We start from the raw sequence: 18,894 nt of genomic DNA on the forward strand, positions 1-18,894 counted from the left end.
TGCTCATTTTGATTATTGAGGAAGACACTAATATCATTTGATTAGTGTAATGAAGCTGTCGAATCTAATAACTCAATTCTGCAATGACTATTTGATATCAATTTTCGCACTATCCTAATGCTACTAAAATAATGAATTGAAATCCTAATACTACTAAAACATGAATTATAAAATAAGAAATCAAAACAATAATTATTGAATAAAAAAATAATTCTTGTAACTACACCTCTATTAAGTTATAACCTCCTCAGAATAACAAATTTAGTTGATCCCAACATTATAACTATAGAGAAGTTCTACTGTAATTTGCCATTTTAATAACATAGATTGCAATAAAAATATATTAAAAAAGCAAACAAAAAAATATTAGAGAATGCATATAAAAAATTAAGATTGCCAAAAATATTATTTATTTATTTTCATATATTTTATTTATTAGAAGATAAAAAAAATATGGAACTAGTTATAAACACAGTTACTTCAAGTCCCGATAAGAAAATATGGAAAGTTGGAAGAATCGTTTGCCCACTTGGAAAGAAGTTCACTGTAGAATTCAGAATTTTATAAAAGCATCATTCAAGAATATTCCTTTACCAAGTAGAGAAACAAAAATATTAAATTAAATTAAATAAATTGATATTTGTTAACTTACCAACTCCGGTAACTTTATGGGTGCAGACTACCGTAATAAAACTCAATAAATAAAACAAAAAAAGATTGAAGAAGAAGAGAGAGAAAGGAAAACCAAACCAACTAACACACTTACGGTTTTCCGTACACCCCTAAGGTTTAGTGAGGTTATAAAAGGCTCATAAGTTTCAGAATAGAACACTTATACCCTTGTAGTTCCAGAGAACTGAACACTTATACTAGGATGTAATTGTTTTATTCTGAAATCTGTGGGTCTTCTGTTATCTCACTAAACCTCAGAGGTGTTCAAAAGCCTTCACTTAGTTGAAACAAAAACAAAACAAAGCAGGGGAGTTTCAATTTACTTTCATAAATAATTAAATAAATCTTTTAATATTTTTTTAGCACAAATTTCGCCCTTTACTGAGAGAAATGGAATTACCATAAAGTAATTGAAATTCCAAATTTGTTTTTGTTTTCTGTTCTTCACTCTCTTCTATATATATCACTGTCTCCTCATCTCTTCTCTGTATCTCTCTTCTTCTCTCTCTTTTCTGATCCAATTTCTGTCTTTTCTTCTTCAATCTCACTTGCGCGGATTCAGGTGCTTCATTATCCATAACTCTTTTCATTTATTCTCATCTGGGTCCCTCTCAAAATCTATTAATTTTCAACTCCATTTGTAAGCATACTCTGTTTTTTCTTTTTTTTGGCTCTGTTTCTATATGAGCCCAAAAGTTAGATTTTTTTTTCATAAAGCTACATTTTTTGCTACATACACGTGTTATTTTAACAATCAAAGTTTCTTATCAGAGGATCTACTTTTCTGGGTTGTGATCAGATTTTGTTTTTTGTTTTTTTAATTATTTGTTAGTTTTTTAGTTTTGATTATAAGGTTTGAGATTCTTATTCTTGTCAGTGAGAAGGATTAGCTGAAAAGAGTGGAGAACAATGGCGGCGCCTAGGAATATAGAGAAGATGGCATCGATTGATGCACAGCTGAGGCTTCTGGTGCCTCGAAAAGTTAGTGAAGATGATAAGTTGATTGAATATGATGCTCTGCTTTTGGATCGATTCCTTGATATTCTTCAAGATTTGCATGGAGAGGATCTCAGAGAAACGGTTTGTCATTTTCTCTTTTGATTCCGTTTCCGATCATTTCAAGCATCGTTTTTTTTTTTCGAACTTGAATTTGGCTGATCCTCATGTAGCCAAACACTCTTTAACTGATACCTTTAATTGAGTGGAATTCTCAATTTATGGTGTGAAAAGTTTGGAACTTTGTGTTTTTCACTGAACCCAGAATCTCATGGATTAGCTGGTTTCAATTGATACCCAGATAACTCTTCTTTGTATACAGGAAGACTCGTTATAGTTATTATTTTTAAGTCAAAGTATCTTAAAGGCTTTGACTTGAGTGTTAAGTGACTCAGTTTGAAATTAAGCTATTTTAAATCGAGTTATTTGCATAGCTTCGGGGTTTTTGATTTATTTAAAACCACAATTGCAGTGATCAAAGGCTATATGAGACTACGGTAAAATAAAAATGTTTAAGAAGAATTTGGATGGTTTTTGTAATTGCACAACTTAACTGATGATGTTAAATTTGTTTAGGTTCAAGAGTGTTATGAGCTTTCTGCTGAGTATGAAGGGAAGCATGAGCCCCAAAAACTTGAGGAGCTTGGAAATGTATTGACAAGTTTGGATCCTGGGGACTCCATTGTTATTGCTAAAGCTTTCTCCCACATGCTTAACTTGGCCAACTTGGCTGAGGAGGTTCAGATTGCTTACCGTCGAAGGATCAAGAAGGTGAAAACAGGTAATTTCGTGGATGAGAACTCCGCAACAACTGAATCTGACATTGAAGAAACTTTCAAGAGACTTGTGGGAGAACTAAAGAAGTCTCCGGAGGAGATTTTTGATGCTTTGAAGAATCAAACTGTGGATCTGGTCTTAACAGCTCATCCAACTCAATCCGTCCGTAGATCTTTGCTTCAGAAGCATGGAAGGTTTGTTCTGTGATTCTTACCGTTGTACGGTTTCATTTAGATATTAATGTACTTAGCTAACATTATCAGGTAAGTTTAAGTTCCACTCTCCATGAAGATCTGATTTCATGAATGTTCTTTAGCTTAACTTTGTTACTTTTGTATGTTTTCTGATGTGTTCAGGATTCGGAATTGTTTAGCCCAGTTATATGCCAAAGATATCACTCCGGATGATAAGCAAGAGCTTGATGAGGCTCTACAGCGAGAGGTAAACTCCCAGTTTGTTAAATTAACTACTTTGGCTTCTGATGCCATTACAGAACATTTTACTAAAGTAGTCTAATTGTTAAAAAGTTGCTGAACGATTTGTTTAATACTAGATTAACTATCACTTCTGGTAAATTTTGTGTATCACGTATTTAGTATACTTTTCAATTATAAAATGGCTGGCTATTAACAGAAATATAATTAAAATAATCCTCATGGTGGGCTAAGAGCTCTTTGTTTTTTTATGTTTCACTAGCATTGAGATGTTAATTTTTTCTTAGTTATGTTAACCTGGTTGTGTGGTAACATCTTTTGAATAAATAAATTGTATGAGACGGGCATCTAGCATTTGTTAACTAATTGCAAAGTATCCTTGCAAAATTAATCTTTTTCGATGTTTCTTTCTCTTCCAGATTCAAGCTGCATTCCGTACAGATGAAATCCGAAGGACCCCTCCAACTCCACAAGATGAAATGAGGGCAGGGATGAGCTACTTCCATGAAACAATCTGGCAGGGTGTCCCTAAATTCTTGCGCCGTGTTGATACAGCTTTGAAAAACATAGGGATCAATGAGCGTGTTCCTTACAATGCCCCACTTATTCAGTTTTCTTCCTGGATGGGTGGTGATCGTGATGGTATGATCTTTCTCCATTGGGAAATATTTATGATACAAACTTCATAGCAAAGTAATCGAATTAAAGACGGCATGCATAACATCAGAAGGGTGGTGTCTAGTTCAGGAGCTCTTGTCTTCCTCTGTCTCCAAAGCTTAATTTTTGAATGTTATGAATTTCAGGTAATCCAAGGGTGACTCCTGAGGTCACAAGGGATGTTTGCTTATTGGCAAGAATGATGGCTGCTAACTTGTACTACTCCCAAATTGAGGATCTTATGTTTGAGGTATTTAATCGCTTCTCTGATTTTTTTCCTTTTCTAAGGAGCTTTGTTTCTGCAATTGTGAGATTTTCACTCATATATCCTTGTTGCATAATGTTGTCATCATTATTTTAAGTTTCTTAATTAGTTTTTTCTTTGCAGTTGTCCATGTGGCGTTGCAGTGATGAGCTTCGTGTTCGTTCTGATGAACTTCACAGATCCTCAAGGAGAGATGCAAAGCACTATATTGGTAAGTGCAGCAGAGACTCATTCTAGAAATTTATTTCTTAGGATATAAATGTATTCAAAATGTTTCTAATGTTCATTTCACTACCAGAGTTCTGGAAACAAATTCCTCCAAGTGAACCCTATCGTGTAATTCTTGGTGATGTGAGGGATAAGCTGTATCAGACACGTGAACGTGCTCGTCAGCTATTGGCCCATGGAATCTCTGATATTCCAGAGGAGGGAGTATTCACCAATGTTGACGAGGTATCTTCTTCATTTTTCTTCATATAAGTGTTTTATTATCAAATAGTAAACAGTTTTTGCTCTTTTTCTGATGTTATTCTGCCCTACCTGTGAGTCAATCTATAGGGCACTAGGTATTCATTTCCACCTCCATTTGCAGTGTCGATCTGTAATCATGGTTACGTTGCATAATGGATTGATTAACTCCTTTCTGGAGTAACAAGAACCATTAAGAATGTAATTTTCAAGAGAAAAGCGAAAAATGTTATTTGAGTTGGATTATGTAATTAATGATTTTGTTTTTAGATCATACTCAAGTGTTGATTTGGACATCATAGCATGAACCCATAAATTGAATTTTTCTTTTCTACTTTCCCGTAGTCTCTTTTTACTAATTAGTTTTTTTGTTTTGTAGTTCTTGGAACCTCTTGAACTCTGTTATAGGTCACTCTGCTCTTGTGGTGATCGACCAATTGCTGATGGAAGCCTTCTGGATTTCTTGAGGCAAGTTTCCACCTTTGGACTGTCACTTGTTAGGCTCGATATCAGGCAAGAGTCAGATCGCCACACTGATGTCTTAGATGCCATTACCAAGCACTTGGAAATTGGTTCCTACCGTGAATGGTCTGAAGAACGCCGACAGGAATGGCTTTTAGCTGAACTCAGTGGCAAACGACCATTGTTTGGTCCTGATCTTCCTAAAACTGAAGAAATTGCAGATGTTTTGGACACATTTCATGTCATAGCAGAACTCCCAGCAGACAGTTTTGGAGCATATATAATATCAATGGCAACTGCACCATCTGATGTGCTTGCTGTTGAACTCCTACAGCGTGAGTGTCATGTGAAACAGCCACTTAGAGTTGTTCCACTCTTTGAGAAGCTTGCAGATCTGGAGGCAGCTCCTGCTGCTCTGTCTCGGCTCTTCTCAATTGATTGGTACAGAAACCGGATTAATGGTAAGCAAGAAGTCATGATTGGGTACTCGGATTCAGGTAAAGATGCTGGACGGTTCTCTGCCGCCTGGCAGCTATATAAGGCTCAAGAGGAGCTTATAAAAGTTGCTAAGGATTTTGGTGTCAAACTAACTATGTTCCACGGCCGTGGTGGGACTGTTGGAAGAGGAGGTGGTCCCACCCATCTTGCTATATTGTCTCAACCACCAGATACAATTCACGGCTCACTCCGTGTTACTGTCCAAGGTGAGGTTATTGAGCAATCATTTGGGGAAGAACACTTGTGCTTCAGAACACTTCAGCGTTTTACAGCTGCCACACTTGAGCATGGTATGCATCCCCCAGTTTCACCGAAACCAGAATGGCGTGCCCTGATGGATGAAATGGCTGTTGTTGCAACAGAGGAATACCGCTCCATTGTGTTCAATGAACCTAGATTTGTTGAATATTTCCGCCTTGTAAGTACACACACGTGTCTCTTTTTAATCTGTTCAAATTAATGATATGTTTGTGATCAATTAAACAATTCTGTTCTGCATATGATTGTAGGCTACACCAGAGCTGGAGTATGGCCGAATGAACATTGGAAGTCGTCCATCGAAGCGAAGGCCAAGTGGTGGTATTGAATCTCTCCGTGCAATCCCTTGGATCTTTGCCTGGACACAAACAAGATTTCATCTTCCTGTGTGGCTTGGTTTTGGAGCTGCATTCAGACGTGTCATTCAGAAGGATGTTAGGAATCTTCATATGCTGCAGGCGATGTACAAGGGATGGCCATTCTTTAGAGTCACGATTGATTTGGTTGAAATGGTGTTCGCCAAGGGAAACCCTGGGATAGCCGCCCTTTTTGACCAGCTACTTGTTTCTCAAGACCTATGGTCATTCGGACAGAGGCTGAGGACCAACTATGAAGAAACCAAGAGCCTTCTTCTGCAGGTAAATTTACACCAACAGAAGACCCCTTTTTTTTGTTTGTTATTCTTTTATGATACTGTACCTGGTTTTATTTTCGGTAGCGCATTCGTTTCCTCTATGAGTTATTTTTGTTTTATAAGAAAAGAACCATCCCCGTGTTGTCAAAGTTTGAAGCCTCCCTTGTTTCCCCATAGTTTTTGAAGATAATTGTCAAATACTTGGAACTAATTCTTTCTTTTGTATGTATAGATTGCTGGACACAAGGATCTTCTGGAAGGAGATCCCTACTTGAAGCAAAGACTGAGGCTGCGTGATTCATACATCACAACTCTTAACGTGTGCCAAGCCTACACACTGAAACGAATTCGTGATCCAAACTACAACGTGAAGGTGCGGCCACATATCTCGAAGGAAATTATGGAATCAGAATCAGCGAAACCTGGTGATGAGCTTGTGAAACTTAATCTATCAAGTGAATACGCCCCTGGTTTGGAGGACACTCTCATCTTGACCATGAAGGGTATTGCTGCCGGACTCCAGAACACCGGTTAAACGATGTCATTAATGAGCTTTTCTTGTGTTCTTCTTTCTGTTTACTTCTCGACAGAGGCAATACCCAATAATTATATGCACCGGAAAATTGAGGCGAGTCCGTGTAGCTATACGATCAGGCTGCTGTGCTCGAATACTATCAGAGCCACCAGCATTGTTATAGTTGCAACAAACTCTTATAAAACCTAGTAAAACTGTTGTTATGTTTTTATAATACAAGTAGTGGCATGGAACCTTTTTAATATATAATAGCTCTTTGTGATGTTATGTGAGATTCTTCTGGTTTTCTTTCCACTATTTTTGTTGTTGATGATGATGAAGATGAAGATCAAGAGCAATGCCATCAGGATGTTCTTTGTCAAATTTGTGATGTGTGAATTAATTGACAAAGCGCCTTCATATATATTTCGCTGTTGCTTTACAATTCTAATTACTGTTTTTACTAGACAAATTTCATGATAGTACAGAGTGCTACAAACTTCTTAATATTTTTAAAATGTAAAAATACTTTTAATAATTTCAAAGAATTATTTTCAAATCTAATTTTTTTTTTTTTGAAAATATGTTTCTATAATATCTTAAAATAGTAAAAATTTGAATATTTGTTTGGTTGAATTTTTTTTTCAAACATTTTTCCACTAATTAATTTTTTTTGACATAATCTGAACATATGTTAACAGTATGAAATATGATAAGTGATAATTACCTTTGGTTGGTTGAGTGATTCAATAGTTATTTTTTGGTGTATTACTCAAGAAGTGATGAGTTTGAGTGCATCCTCGGTTTAGGGGTAGCAATTGGAGTTCTTACTCGGTCGATAGTTTCACAGTTTCAAGAGATTAATTAAAGTACACGTAAGCTGGTTCGGATACACCCAATCATCGAAAAAAGAAAAAAAATATATGATGAGTGATCCACCCCCTCATAATAATATATGTGTTTTATCATCAGTGTATTAAAGATCATATTTACAAACTATTATTTACACTAAATTGATTGTAAATTACAATAGTAATTGTAAAATGTTTGACTTCTTAGTATATATTTTAGTAAAATATGAATAATTATTTTAAACTGAAAAGTAACTTAATTTGCAAGTGTTGTAATATTAGGTTTTAATCTTTAATAAAATATGATAGATATAAAAACTCTTATTAAAAAAAAAAAAAAAAAAAAAATGGAAACGAAAGTTCTTTAATCTTCTAATGCAATTTGAATACAAATCGAATTCTTTTTGCAAATATTTCTATATTTCTTTAATCCTAATTAATAATCCATAATCAATATTCAATATTATAACTGTTAATTAATTCATGCAAATCCATGCAAATTAGCCTCTTCTCTCAGAAGGAACCCAAATTCCATTTTCCCATTCTTGATGAACTCTCAACATTGAACCAGAATAAACAAGCTTATCCCCAGTACTATCAAAGTGAACAAAATAATTTTCATCTCCGCCGCCGACTCTGCCAATAACCCTCCCCACCCACCACCCTTCTCTGTCGTACGCGTCCACCTTCTGCAGCTCGTGGAACTCCGCAACCTCAATTATTGGCGGGCACGGCCTCACGTCCCTTGCCAGCACCACCTCCCGCAGTCTCTTGTTCTCGTCTTCCTCTGACACCAGCGTCGTGTACTCGACTTTTAGCCGCTCTTTCCCCACTCTCGCCACCACTTTGGCCACGAAGTACGAGCCCAGAAACCCGTCTTCTTTGCTGCGAACTTCCACGTACTTCCGTACTGAAATATTCTCCATTGATGATGATGATATTTGAGCTTCTTCTTTCATCTTCATCCTCTTTGTCCTCATTATCCTCATCATGAAAAGTTCATACGCATTAATTTTCGGAGAGTGAAAGTATTTATAGAGCTTTTGGAGAGGTGATTTGAAGTTGATATGAATTAGGAAATAAATAAATTTATAATAATCCTTGAAACGCAATAATTTGTTGAGTTAATTAATTAAAACATGATTAGGAATCCTTGAAACATATGAATTTGTTAATTACTTAGAAACTTCTTATTACTATAGGAGACACAGTGGTTAAAAAAAGGGTTGTTTCAGTCATAAATACAAATTTTAGTATCACTTAAAATGTCGTAAAACATAGGGGTGTGACAGTTGTTTAGAAAGAAAGTGAAAAACCCATATATTACTTCGGGTCGAAGCAACGGATCATTCCACGCTGGAGCGTCCTTTCTTTAGTGAGTTCACCGAGTCAATAAAGCTCCATTTGCTCTTTGTTTCTCACTCTCACGATCATTTTCACAAACAGTTAGAATTCATTTTAAAAGCTTGATGTCTCTAACGACGCGGCAGAGGCGGTCAGAGCCTTCCGATCTTCCGCCATCATCGTCCACGTACACGAAGTACGATAAGCCGACGAAGGGACCGGACGGCGGCGGAGACGAGGACAAGGGACTCAGGTGGTTCTTGCCGGTGGTGGCTCTAGGTATGCTACGCTACATGAGCGCTACATCAAACATCATACACGACTGTGATGAGGTTTTCAATTACTGGGAGCCGCTTCACTACTTGCTCTACAAATCCGGTTTCCAAACGTGGGAGTACAGGTAATGTAAAATCAATTATATTAATTTCTTCAGAATAGGAGGATTTTCTTTTTCTATATATATGTTTTTTAGGTTCTTCTCTAAATTTTAGTTTTAACTTTAAAAAATTCGAGGAGCTTAACGCCTAGAATGGATATAAAGAAAAACAATTGTTGATTGTGAAATGGAATCTCAACTGCATTCTAATAGTTGCTAAAGATTGAACTTTTGGAAGAGTTTATTGAGAATTTTTTCATTTTTATATGTTCACTGCAGTTCTCAGTTTGCACTTCGGTCATACTTATACCTTCTTTTTCATGAATTAGTGGGCCGACCGGCTTCTTGGTTGTTTGCTGATGAGAAAGTAAGATTTTTTTCTTGCATTCTGAAGCTTTCTTCTGCAATTTCTTGATGGTAGACTGTTTTTTAATAGCTGCATATTTTTCATCCTTATAGGTGAGAGTATTCTATGCAGTGAGGCTCTTTCTTGGTCTCCTTTCTGTTGCTGCAGATACCGTTCTGGTGGTAGCCCTTTCGAGGAAGTATGGAAAGCGTCTGGCTTCTTATGCTCTGGCGATGCTATGCTTAACCAGTGGTTGTTTCTTTGCTAGCACTAGTGAGTGAGCCTGTCGTTTACGTCTTAATTATTCTATTAATAAGCATTCCTGTACACTGTATATTCCATTTATCTGACTTCTCTAGTTTCCTGACTGTTGCGGTAATATTCCAGGTTTCCTACCTAGTTCATTGTCAATGTATGCCATCAGTCTTTCATCTGGATTATTTCTTCTAGACAAACCTGCTATGGCTGTTGCAGTATCAGCTGTTGGAGTAATGCTTGGCTGGCCGTTCTCGATTTTGGCGTTTCTGCCAGTTGTATTATACTCTTTAATTAGAAGATTCAAGCAAGCATTTCTTGCTGGTGCTGTCACCTCTGTTGCCGTTGTTGTAAGTTAATTTGATCACTAGGCTTCAACATGTATAGCTTTTCTTGATTTGGAATTCATAGTCTTATTTCTTGCAATTCACGTTAATTGAGTATCACTAAAGAATTGAATTTTGCAGGCACTTTCGGTATATGTTGACTATCACTACTATGGAAAATGGACATCATCTATTTTGAATTTGTTGGTATATAATGTCGTAGGAGGTGGTGAGAGCCATTTATACGGAACTGAAGGGCCTTTGTATTATTTGAGGAATGGGTTCAATAATTTTAACTTTTGTTTTATTCTTGCTTTGCTTTTCTTGGCAATTTTGCCGATTGCAAGGAAAAAGTATGCCCCAGATCTGTTGATTGTGGTCTCACCTTTTTATATTTGGTTGGCATTTATGTCATTGCAACCACACAAGGAAGAAAGGTATGATCAATCTGATTGTAGTCCAAGAATGTCCTTGCTTATTTTCTTATTGCTGTTTTCATTTTATAACTATCTTATAAACCGTTTTGGAGAATGAAATGAATCTGGATAGTTGCTGATGGATTTTCCAATTCTATATTGTGTTTCCTTTTACTTTGAATTATCAGATGAACTTTGTGTCCTTTTCATAATATTTTTGAATTTCTATCTTAAAACTTTAAATATTAACATATGAAATTATTATCATATTTATCCATTTAACTTAAATATGTAGTTCAATGTAGAATATTTGAATTTAAAAGAGATAGTAGTTAGTTTATGAGACATTAATCATGCTTATAGAAATATTGACTAATTGTACTCTTTAAACATTCAAGAACATGCAGCACGTAGGTTATGCCTTTTGGTATATGCTTCCATGCTGACCTTTAATTACTGAATAATTTATCACTTTAAAGGTTGGGATCAAATGACTTTTAAAAATTGTGAGAAATAGTTTTATGATCTTAATATATTTTAAAATTGAATAGCAGTATTTGGATAGTCTTGGATCACATAGGTTGTGATAATAATTGCATGGTTTCCAGACAGAGAGTTCTCATTTGGTATCATAAAGACATAAACCCTTCCTTTCTCAATATTGGTCGAATCATGATTATAGAAGTTTGCCTCAAAACTTAATTTCTATCAAACCTTTTTTTCTCTAACCTGCAGCATATTGCAGGTTCCTTTATCCAATATACCCACTTGTTTGTGTTGCTGCTTCAGCTGTCATTGAGAGCTTTCCTGATCTCTTCCGAGACAAGTATAATCCAGCTGATAATTCTCTCCTGGTCACGGTAGGCTCCTTTAATATTCCTATAACCTGTCCATCTATGTCGCTGGACTTTGATTGACGGTTTTTTTGTTGGTTGGGTGTGCAGTCGGCAAAAATTCTTAGGCCTTTGGTTCTTAGTCTCATATTATGTGCCTCCCACTCTCGTACATTTTCACTGATTAATGGTTATGCTGCTCCGATAGAGGTGTACAAGATTTTAGAGCACCATGATGATGCAGGCACAGGTAACGGCTGTTCTGGGGTTATATTATTGTTGCTGATATTTCACCCTTTCCCAATAGTATACCCGTTGAAAAATATATCCATATAAAAGTTACATAAAATCTTCAAGATAGTTGAGACTACTGATACAAATGCTTTCTACATATTTTGGTTCAGATTGTTGTGCCTTTGTTTTTATGATGTAGACATGTTTGCTAAAGTTGGCATTTATAATGACTTGGGAAAAAAACTTATTACTGACAAGAATGCTATTTTTTCGTTAATAAGAATTTTGAATTTTCTTCAAAATGCGGGAGAGTGGCCTTGAGATGCCAACTTATTAGAAACCAGCCTTATATGTATAAAGTATAATGCTTACACTTTTCAAAAACCTTATAGCCTATAACCAAATAGTATATTACAGTCCGAATGATAAATAGCTTTTTGACAGCATAAATACTTTATTGATTGTGAATAACATTGAAGAGCTTCATTGTCTATGATGTCTTAGATTATTTATTTCAAGATTTCTCCTTTGGAAGTCTAGGTGTAATTTATCCAATCACTGGTGCTTCACTAAATTTTGCCAGCTTTAAGCCCTATACATAAGTTATTGAACAAGTGAAAGCTTCATTTTATCAACTGGCAATAAATTTTTGTAGTGTGATAGGCGAGATAACCACTTATTATGGTTTGAGTATTTTAGAGAGGAACACATTTAACTTAATTTTTGAACTGTATGCACCAACAGGTTCTGTAGTTTGTGTTGGAGGTGAGTGGCACCGCTACCCATCTTCATTTTTCATTCCTGATTATGTGGGTGAAGTTCGATGGATTGATGATGGATTCCGAGGGCTTCTTCCATTCCCATTCAATTCTACCTTGGGTGGGACTTCTGCAGCACCAGCATATTTTAACAATAAGAACAAGGCATCACCTGAGCAATATGTAAGTTACCACTCATCTCTAGAATAACTCAAAGAATGTTTTTTTTATCTTGTTATGTACCTGGCCTTTTTCTTCTTGAAGTAACCCACCATCTAAATTGCAGCTCCATGACCTTGAAGCGTGTACTTTCCTTGTTGAGCTGGAGCTTAGTCGTCCTTACCCATATCGTGGTACAGACTTGTCAAAATGGGAGGTAAAATCAGCCATCTTCATCTGTATGTCCCTTAGATTCCCATGTCTCTTTCCTTGTGATTATACTAACATAATATGCACTTTCAGCCAATTGCAGTACTGCCTTACCTGGACCGGGAGCTCTCACCTGCCTTATATCGATCATTTTTCATTCCCCATAGGTGGCAGCGGAGGAATACTTTTGGCAAGTATAAGCTGCTAAAACGAATACCCAAGTGATAAAATGTAATCGCAATGTCCCTCGTCGAGTGGTATGATCATCTTTTGTACTCATTTTTGTTATTCACTATAGCGGGAAAATGGAAGCAAAACGTGGAGGATATTGATCAATCTTAGTGATGAGATTAGAAGTATTTTTGTTATTGTGATTGTGTACTGATTGAACAGTTCATTGACGTTTACCAGATGCTCTCCTACTCTTTTCTTAATCAGCTACTTCAAACAGCTGCTTTTAACCTCTTATTGTAAAACCACTCCAGGACTCTTAAGGTTTATTTAATAAACTTTACGCGCTATATTTGTTAAATTTTTTCTAAATAAAATTCCATAATGAGATCATTTATATTTCATCAATAAATAGTCTTTATAAAATTAAGGTTAGTATTTTCAGTGTTTTGAAAACTAGACTAGACTGGCCGGTTGGACCAGTGACTGGTGTCCTCTTTGATCTGAGTTACAATTTTTAACTGTTCACTAAATCCCTAAACTGATCGTTGGCGAATGAGGGTCATCAAGTATCGGGGTTAGAGAGGTTTTGTAAAACAGAGGTTGGTGGTTTAAGGGGTGGTGTCGGATTGAATTTTGGACGTTGGAATCAATTAGGCTTTAGCTGAAAAAATCAACCCAATACGCAAGTCATGGTCGACGAACGGAGGGCTACCAAGTGTCGAGGTTAGATGAGTTTTGTAGAGTAGAGGCCAGTGGTTCAAGTGGTGGTGTCGGATTGAATTTTGGACGCTAGAATTGGTTAGAATTTGACCGAAAAAAATCAACCTAATCGCGACAGTGTTTGCGAGTCACGACCGACGAATGAGGGGTTACCAAGTTTCCGAGTTAGACAGGTTTTGTGTAGCAGAGGACGGTGGTTCAGGTGGTGGTGTCAAATTGAATTTTGGTCTTTAGAATCAATTGGAATTTGGCCAGAAAAATCAATTAGGGTCAGATCGTAGAGGTGTATTTACAAGATTTCAAACCTGCTGGGACTGTTATGTATTTTTTAGGAGTGTGTTTGCAAGATTTCAAACTTGCTGAATCACCAATTTAACCGGTTGGACCAAGCAAACCAGGACCCGACCCCTTGGGTCAGGTTTTAGAACCTTGAGTATTTTCTTAATTAACCCAACTAGGACTCGACAGCCTCTTTAGTTTGGGTTACCATTTTTCACTATTCACAAAATCCTTAATTTGATTGCCGACAAATGAGAGGCTATCATGTGTCGAAGTTAGAGGCTTTTGTAGAGTGGAGGCTAGTGGTTTAAGGGGTGGTGTCCGATTAAACTTTGGACGTCGGAAAAAGCTGAAATTTGGTCAGAAAATTCAACCAAATATGTGAGCCACGGATGACGAACGAGGGGCTATCAAGTTTCGGGGTTAGAGGGGTTTTGTAAAGTGGATGCTGGTGGTGTTTGGTTGAATTTTGGACACCGGAATAAGACAGAATTTGGCCGAAAAAATCAACTCAATCGCTATGGTATACACAAGTCACAGTCGATGACAGAGTGCTACCAAGTTCCGAAGTTAAGAGGGGTTTTGAAGAGTGGAAGATGGTGGTTTAGGTGGTGGTGTCGGATTGAATTTTGGCTACTAGAATCAACAAAAATTTGACTGGAAAAGTCAAAACCCAAACAGATTGCAGGGGTGTATTTTCTAGATTTCAAACCTATAGGGACTGACTAAAATTTTCAAGTGAGTAAGATTTTAAATTTTTGGATCACCGCCGGTTTAACCCAGGACCCGGTGGCCTTACTAGGTCGGGTTTAAAACAATGATGGGTGCGTTTGGTTTATTATTTTGGATAGGATTTTGGGAATAATATTGGGTAGTTGGATAGGGGAGTATTACGAGGTAAAATTTAAAAATTTATGAAAAAGCCCTTAGGTTTGCTAATTTAATTAAATACCCTAATATATAAAATGACAAAAACACCCCCACCACCTATAGCGCCCAATTCCGGCCACCACCGCCGGACTCTGGCCGGAAAATCGTGTTACTACACAGACCGGTCGGATCTGTGTCGTAACGCATCGTTATGGCCTTTTCCGGCCAGATCCACCACAGATTTGGCCGGAAAAGGTTAGATATACGGTCTGTTGTGGCCGCGACGACCGGAAAAGGCCAAAATGACTGCCATCTTTGGCCAAAGACATGACCGTCGTTTTCGGTCAACGATGGCCAAGATTTGGCCGTCGTTGACCTCAATAATGGCCATTTCTCATGGCCAGATCCGTGGTGGATCTGGCCGAAAAAGGCCAGATCGATGAACTTCCGATCATTTCTGGTCGGCAGATGGGCTATTGTACAGATTCCGACTACCACCAACGGTGGTTGCCGAAATCTGGCAAGTATGGATCACAGGGGTGTTTTTAATAATTTTTAAACTTTTTTTCAAGGTGTATTTGATGAAATTAATAACTTTATGAGGTCTAAAAGTAATTAAAAAAATAAGATAATATTTCTAGAATAATGTGCCAAACATTATTTGGAAAATAGGATTAAGAATATAGATAAAAATAATAAACCAAACATGCCCGATATCTAGTCAATAATTCACGTGAGAATTATTGGTTTCATTTGCTTTTGGCGATTTGACATTTTGACTGTTTCTTAAAAGTGAACTTCAATAATTGTCTTCCTACTTTAAAATACAAACAATAAAATGCTTCATTATGAGTCACATTGATATAAAATTAATGATTAACATTCACAACCAAAATAAAAAATGAAATCTTATAGTACAATCACATAGATCCCAATTTAAGTGACCTGAAATTTAATTTCAAAATTCAATTCCTTTTGTGTCTAATAAAACTACATAGTAGAAAATAATTCTTAAATTCTGAATTAAAGAGGAGAAATATATAATCTATTCATACAAATTCAAAGACGAAACAGGCAGAGTAACTGGAAGCTTTTTAAAATATCAAACTCTCAATGTTCAAACATCATCATCAATTCTTCCAAGTTTGCCATTTTAAATAGACAGTGAATAGCATACATTACACAATTGTTATTTCAGATAAGTAAATCTTTCCACCATGTCATTCGTCATGCACCACTCGCATATAAACGTGTCCATTCCTTTGCTGCAATATCCAAACAAAAATATCATATAAGTTCCAATTCCAAATCAAAACCTTTCTTCAACTACCAACAAAAACGTATCAACATTACCTGTTTCAACAGCTTCAGCCTCATTTGTTTTCCAGTGCTTTGCAATGTTCTCAGAGAGTGGATCGTCGGGATTTGGGGCACTCAGAAGTGCTTGAATGCTAACAGAATAACAATGCCAAAAAATAACAATCTAAGTTTATTCTAATCTTAAGACATATAAACTTCAAATTACAATTACAACACATCGTGAAGGCAGTCAACTATATACATAAATAGAAGAGCAAATATAAATATAACAAAAAGTTGTTCAACACATAAAAAATATAAAATATTGTGAAGGCTTTAGCAATATGCCAAGGTGAGTTTTTCCCCATTCCAAAACACCATATAAACTGAACAACCAGTGCTGTAGATTCAGAACATAATAGGTTCCTACATAGCAATAATTTCAAATTACAAAGTCACAGAACAAAATACCTCAAAAGTACAGTTCGAATCTGGAGAGCTGGACTCCACTTGTCTTTCAGAATATCAAGGCATATCCTTCCAAGCTACATTACAAATTTCATTTGGTAAGAGACATTATTAACATCAGTTCTTTAGCTAAATCAAGGAGTCAGAAGCACAAAAGGCTACAACCAACCTTGTCAATGTTAGGATGATATATCTTGGTGAGGAATCGAACCTGTTACAAAGAAAATTATTATGAAAAAAAAAAAAGTGGACAGTCTTAGGGCAAACACAAAATTGAACATATAATGAACCCTAAATTAAACCTTACAAACTACACAAATTCAAGGGCTATGACATGGTAATAATAGATGGAATCTATACAGGGTAATAATCCTTAAAAAAGAAAGAACAAGTGCCCTAAGAAAACAAGCCAATCTTAGACCACCACAACAAGAAGAGACTAGAAAAAGATCCAATTTCAATATACCTACCAGCCGTCCTCGATTATGAAATTGGATTTAATTTCAAAACATATTGAAACCAACAACTTTAAGACTGGACAGAGTCCATCTAAAACCTAGATCACAACCTTGGGCATCCATGTAAATGCGAAGACAAGCACAAGATTAACTTCTTTGGCTGTATCAAAAGTTTACAGCCAAAGATGTGTTGGCCAAACAGGATTCCGAGTTGATTTAAAAATCATCAAAAAGGCATCCCACAGACGATTCTCAAGTTTCCTCATATTTGTCACACCACCAAAAAATTGAATAACATAATAAATACGAGAATCAGAAAATCATATACAATAAGAAATAGAAACCTTTCAAAAAAGTAAGATAGTGACAGTATAGATTGAATGCCCATGAAATTAAGTACCTTGGGAGCAGCCATTGGATATTCTTCAGGCAAAAACAGTTCCAACTTGAAAACACCTCCTAAACAAATGAAAACAATGCATCATATTGTACAGAGAGCAAAAGTAATAAGTTAAAGGTCAAAAAAGAAACATGCAACCTGGAGATGCTATACCTCAATAACAGAACTTTTTCTAATTGATTTATCTTACTAGATAAAAATAAAAGTATTGGATCTCTTTACTTTATAAAAAAACATGAAAAGTGCAAGCAAAAGCCAAATAAATGACTAGAAGCAATAAGTGAAATTTACTACCACTTTCATCACACATCTTCAGCCAAAAAGCACTGCACAGAGTATGTAAAATCTAATATAGAATGCCATGAAAGATATGTTGAAAGTAGAGGAAACTTAAAAGCACAACTCCTCAAACAATTGTCATCATCCAAAGTCTATGATAGACAGTCTTCATGAACAAAGCTCTGGAACGCAAATGGGGATTCCAGCTTTACATAACCGAAGCAACCATAAGAATTCTAAGACATTAAAAGCAATGTACAACTCGGCAATTTACCTTCATATGGCGATTGTGTTGGGCCAAGAATCATGACATTGAAGTACCGCATATTATCCTCCGACGGTGAAGCACTTATCCCGGGAGCTGTATCCAAAAACCACAAAATCAACTCACCGAAACCCAAACAAACCAACCTAAACGCACAGAACTCAAAAATAAGAGGTAATCAAGTATTCACCTGGCTCACTAAGGAGACGTTGAGTTTCCTGTTTGGATCAACAAAAAACAAGTTCAAAACACAACACAAAAATGATCAACAAAAAACCCTAATTTCACCGTCCAATCGACAGCAAAGATCTCAATCAATTAAACTCCCTATATTACACAATCAAACCAATAAAAAAGAGCGAGAATCGGCCGGAATTAGAGCATAAAACTGAAAGAACAAGTAATCATTCATATAGAAGCTTCAATTGACGAAATTGAATGGGTTATTTTGAAGGAAAGGGATCTGAGAAATAGAGAAAGCGATCGAAATAGTGACAAAGCGAGCGTAACCTTGATGATTCGTCGGGGGAGATTACTGTTAGCCATTGCTGAGATCGAATCGTTTCGGTTGTTGCAGAGAAAAAACGGTAATAGGGTTTTTTATTTTTTTTGTTTTTCTCTGACGACTCTCTTTTGTTTTCTAATAAACAGAGAGAGTCAGAGAATTTAATAAGGTGAAGAGAGAATGCAAATGCAAGTATGCAACAAATAAATCTTTTTTCCAAGTGGGTTTGGGTGACGTGCTTTCCTTTTATATATGTAAATATTATTTCTTTAGGGTAAATTACATGGAACCCCAAAAGGTATGGATTTAAAACATCTACACCCGGAGGTTTTAGGAGGCTAATGATTTTAACAAAATGACAAAAATATCCTTCATCGAAGATAAATATAATTGCATAATTATTTGTGTAATTTGAGAGTTTTCTCAATAATTGA

The 18,894-nt window shown here is 36.1% G+C and overlaps 4 protein-coding genes across 5 annotated transcripts; 2 read left to right on the top strand and 2 right to left on the bottom strand.

Annotated features, from left to right (window-relative positions):
- The first annotated feature begins 1,104 nt into the window (after nt 1-1,104).
- On the top strand, nt 1,105-6,872 carry LOC116124997 (phosphoenolpyruvate carboxylase). 2 transcript variants are annotated; one of them, XM_031410732.1, is made up of 11 exons: nt 1,105-1,234; nt 1,550-1,752; nt 2,245-2,639; nt 2,802-2,886; nt 3,299-3,521; nt 3,683-3,786; nt 3,925-4,012; nt 4,100-4,254; nt 4,649-5,647; nt 5,739-6,125; nt 6,354-6,656. In XM_031410732.1, the coding sequence occupies exons 2-11, from the start codon at nt 1,582-1,584 to the stop codon at nt 6,654-6,656; spliced, it is 2,910 nt and encodes a 969-aa protein (XP_031266592.1). In that variant the 5' UTR covers nt 1,105-1,234; nt 1,550-1,581. The 2 variants fall into 2 exon arrangements, with proteins under 2 accessions (XP_031266592.1, XP_031266593.1); XM_031410733.1 differs by lacking the exon at nt 1,105-1,234 and having other exon boundaries at nt 1,582-1,752; nt 6,354-6,872.
- Nucleotides 6,873-7,986: 1,114 nt separating this feature from the next.
- Nucleotides 7,987-8,466, bottom strand: LOC116124999 (protein AGENET DOMAIN (AGD)-CONTAINING P1-like). Its single transcript, XM_031410736.1, has one exon. It carries the CDS (start codon nt 8,464-8,466, stop codon nt 7,987-7,989), a length of 480 nt encoding a protein of 159 aa, XP_031266596.1.
- A 387-nt stretch (nt 8,467-8,853) lies between these two features.
- LOC116125000 (dol-P-Man:Man(6)GlcNAc(2)-PP-Dol alpha-1,2-mannosyltransferase) lies at nt 8,854-13,211 on the top strand. Its single transcript, XM_031410737.1, has 10 exons — nt 8,854-9,230; nt 9,486-9,573; nt 9,666-9,825; nt 9,940-10,157; nt 10,275-10,570; nt 11,295-11,409; nt 11,494-11,632; nt 12,361-12,557; nt 12,661-12,750; nt 12,837-13,211. Exons 1-10 carry the CDS (start codon nt 8,956-8,958, stop codon nt 12,966-12,968), a joined length of 1,710 nt encoding a protein of 569 aa, XP_031266597.1. The 5' UTR covers nt 8,854-8,955; the 3' UTR covers nt 12,969-13,211.
- A 2,573-nt stretch (nt 13,212-15,784) lies between these two features.
- On the bottom strand, nt 15,785-18,668 carry LOC116124998 (ubiquitin-conjugating enzyme E2 36). Its single transcript, XM_031410735.1, has 8 exons — nt 18,466-18,668; nt 18,146-18,173; nt 17,965-18,051; nt 17,412-17,470; nt 16,723-16,764; nt 16,557-16,630; nt 16,140-16,237; nt 15,785-16,051 (listed from the first exon to the last, which is right to left on the bottom strand). Exons 1-8 carry the CDS (start codon nt 18,499-18,501, stop codon nt 16,014-16,016), a joined length of 462 nt encoding a protein of 153 aa, XP_031266595.1. The 5' UTR covers nt 18,502-18,668; the 3' UTR covers nt 15,785-16,013.
- Nucleotides 18,669-18,894: the final 226 nt, after the last annotated feature.

The sequence above is a fragment of the Pistacia vera genome, unplaced genomic scaffold, assembly GCF_008641045.1.
Source record: "Pistacia vera cultivar Batoury unplaced genomic scaffold, PisVer_v2 Contig1585, whole genome shotgun sequence".
Taxonomy (NCBI): domain Eukaryota; kingdom Viridiplantae; phylum Streptophyta; class Magnoliopsida; order Sapindales; family Anacardiaceae; genus Pistacia; species Pistacia vera.

Coding starts and splice junctions, on each gene's coding strand:
- LOC116124997 (XM_031410732.1), top strand. CDS start 1,582: ATGGCGGCGCCTAGGAATATAGAGAAGATGGCATCGATTGATGCACAG. Junction 3,522..3,682: donor GATGGGTGGTGATCGTGATG/GTATGATCTTTC, acceptor TATGAATTTCAG/GTAATCCAAGGGTGACTCCT. Junction 4,013..4,099: donor AGATGCAAAGCACTATATTG/GTAAGTGCAGCA, acceptor TTTCACTACCAG/AGTTCTGGAAACAAATTCCT.
- LOC116124999 (XM_031410736.1), bottom strand. CDS start 8,466: ATGAGGACAAAGAGGATGAAGATGAAAGAAGAAGCTCAAATATCATCA.
- LOC116125000 (XM_031410737.1), top strand. CDS start 8,956: ATGTCTCTAACGACGCGGCAGAGGCGGTCAGAGCCTTCCGATCTTCCG. Junction 10,158..10,274: donor TCACCTCTGTTGCCGTTGTT/GTAAGTTAATTT, acceptor TGAATTTTGCAG/GCACTTTCGGTATATGTTGA. Junction 12,558..12,660: donor AGGCATCACCTGAGCAATAT/GTAAGTTACCAC, acceptor TCTAAATTGCAG/CTCCATGACCTTGAAGCGTG.
- LOC116124998 (XM_031410735.1), bottom strand. CDS start 18,501: ATGGCTAACAGTAATCTCCCCCGACGAATCATCAAG. Junction 17,471..17,964: donor AACACAATCGCCATATGAAG/GTAAATTGCCGA, acceptor TCATTTGTTTAG/GAGGTGTTTTCAAGTTGGAA. Junction 16,238..16,556: donor ATTCGAACTGTACTTTTGAG/GTATTTTGTTCT, acceptor TTATTCTGTTAG/CATTCAAGCACTTCTGAGTG.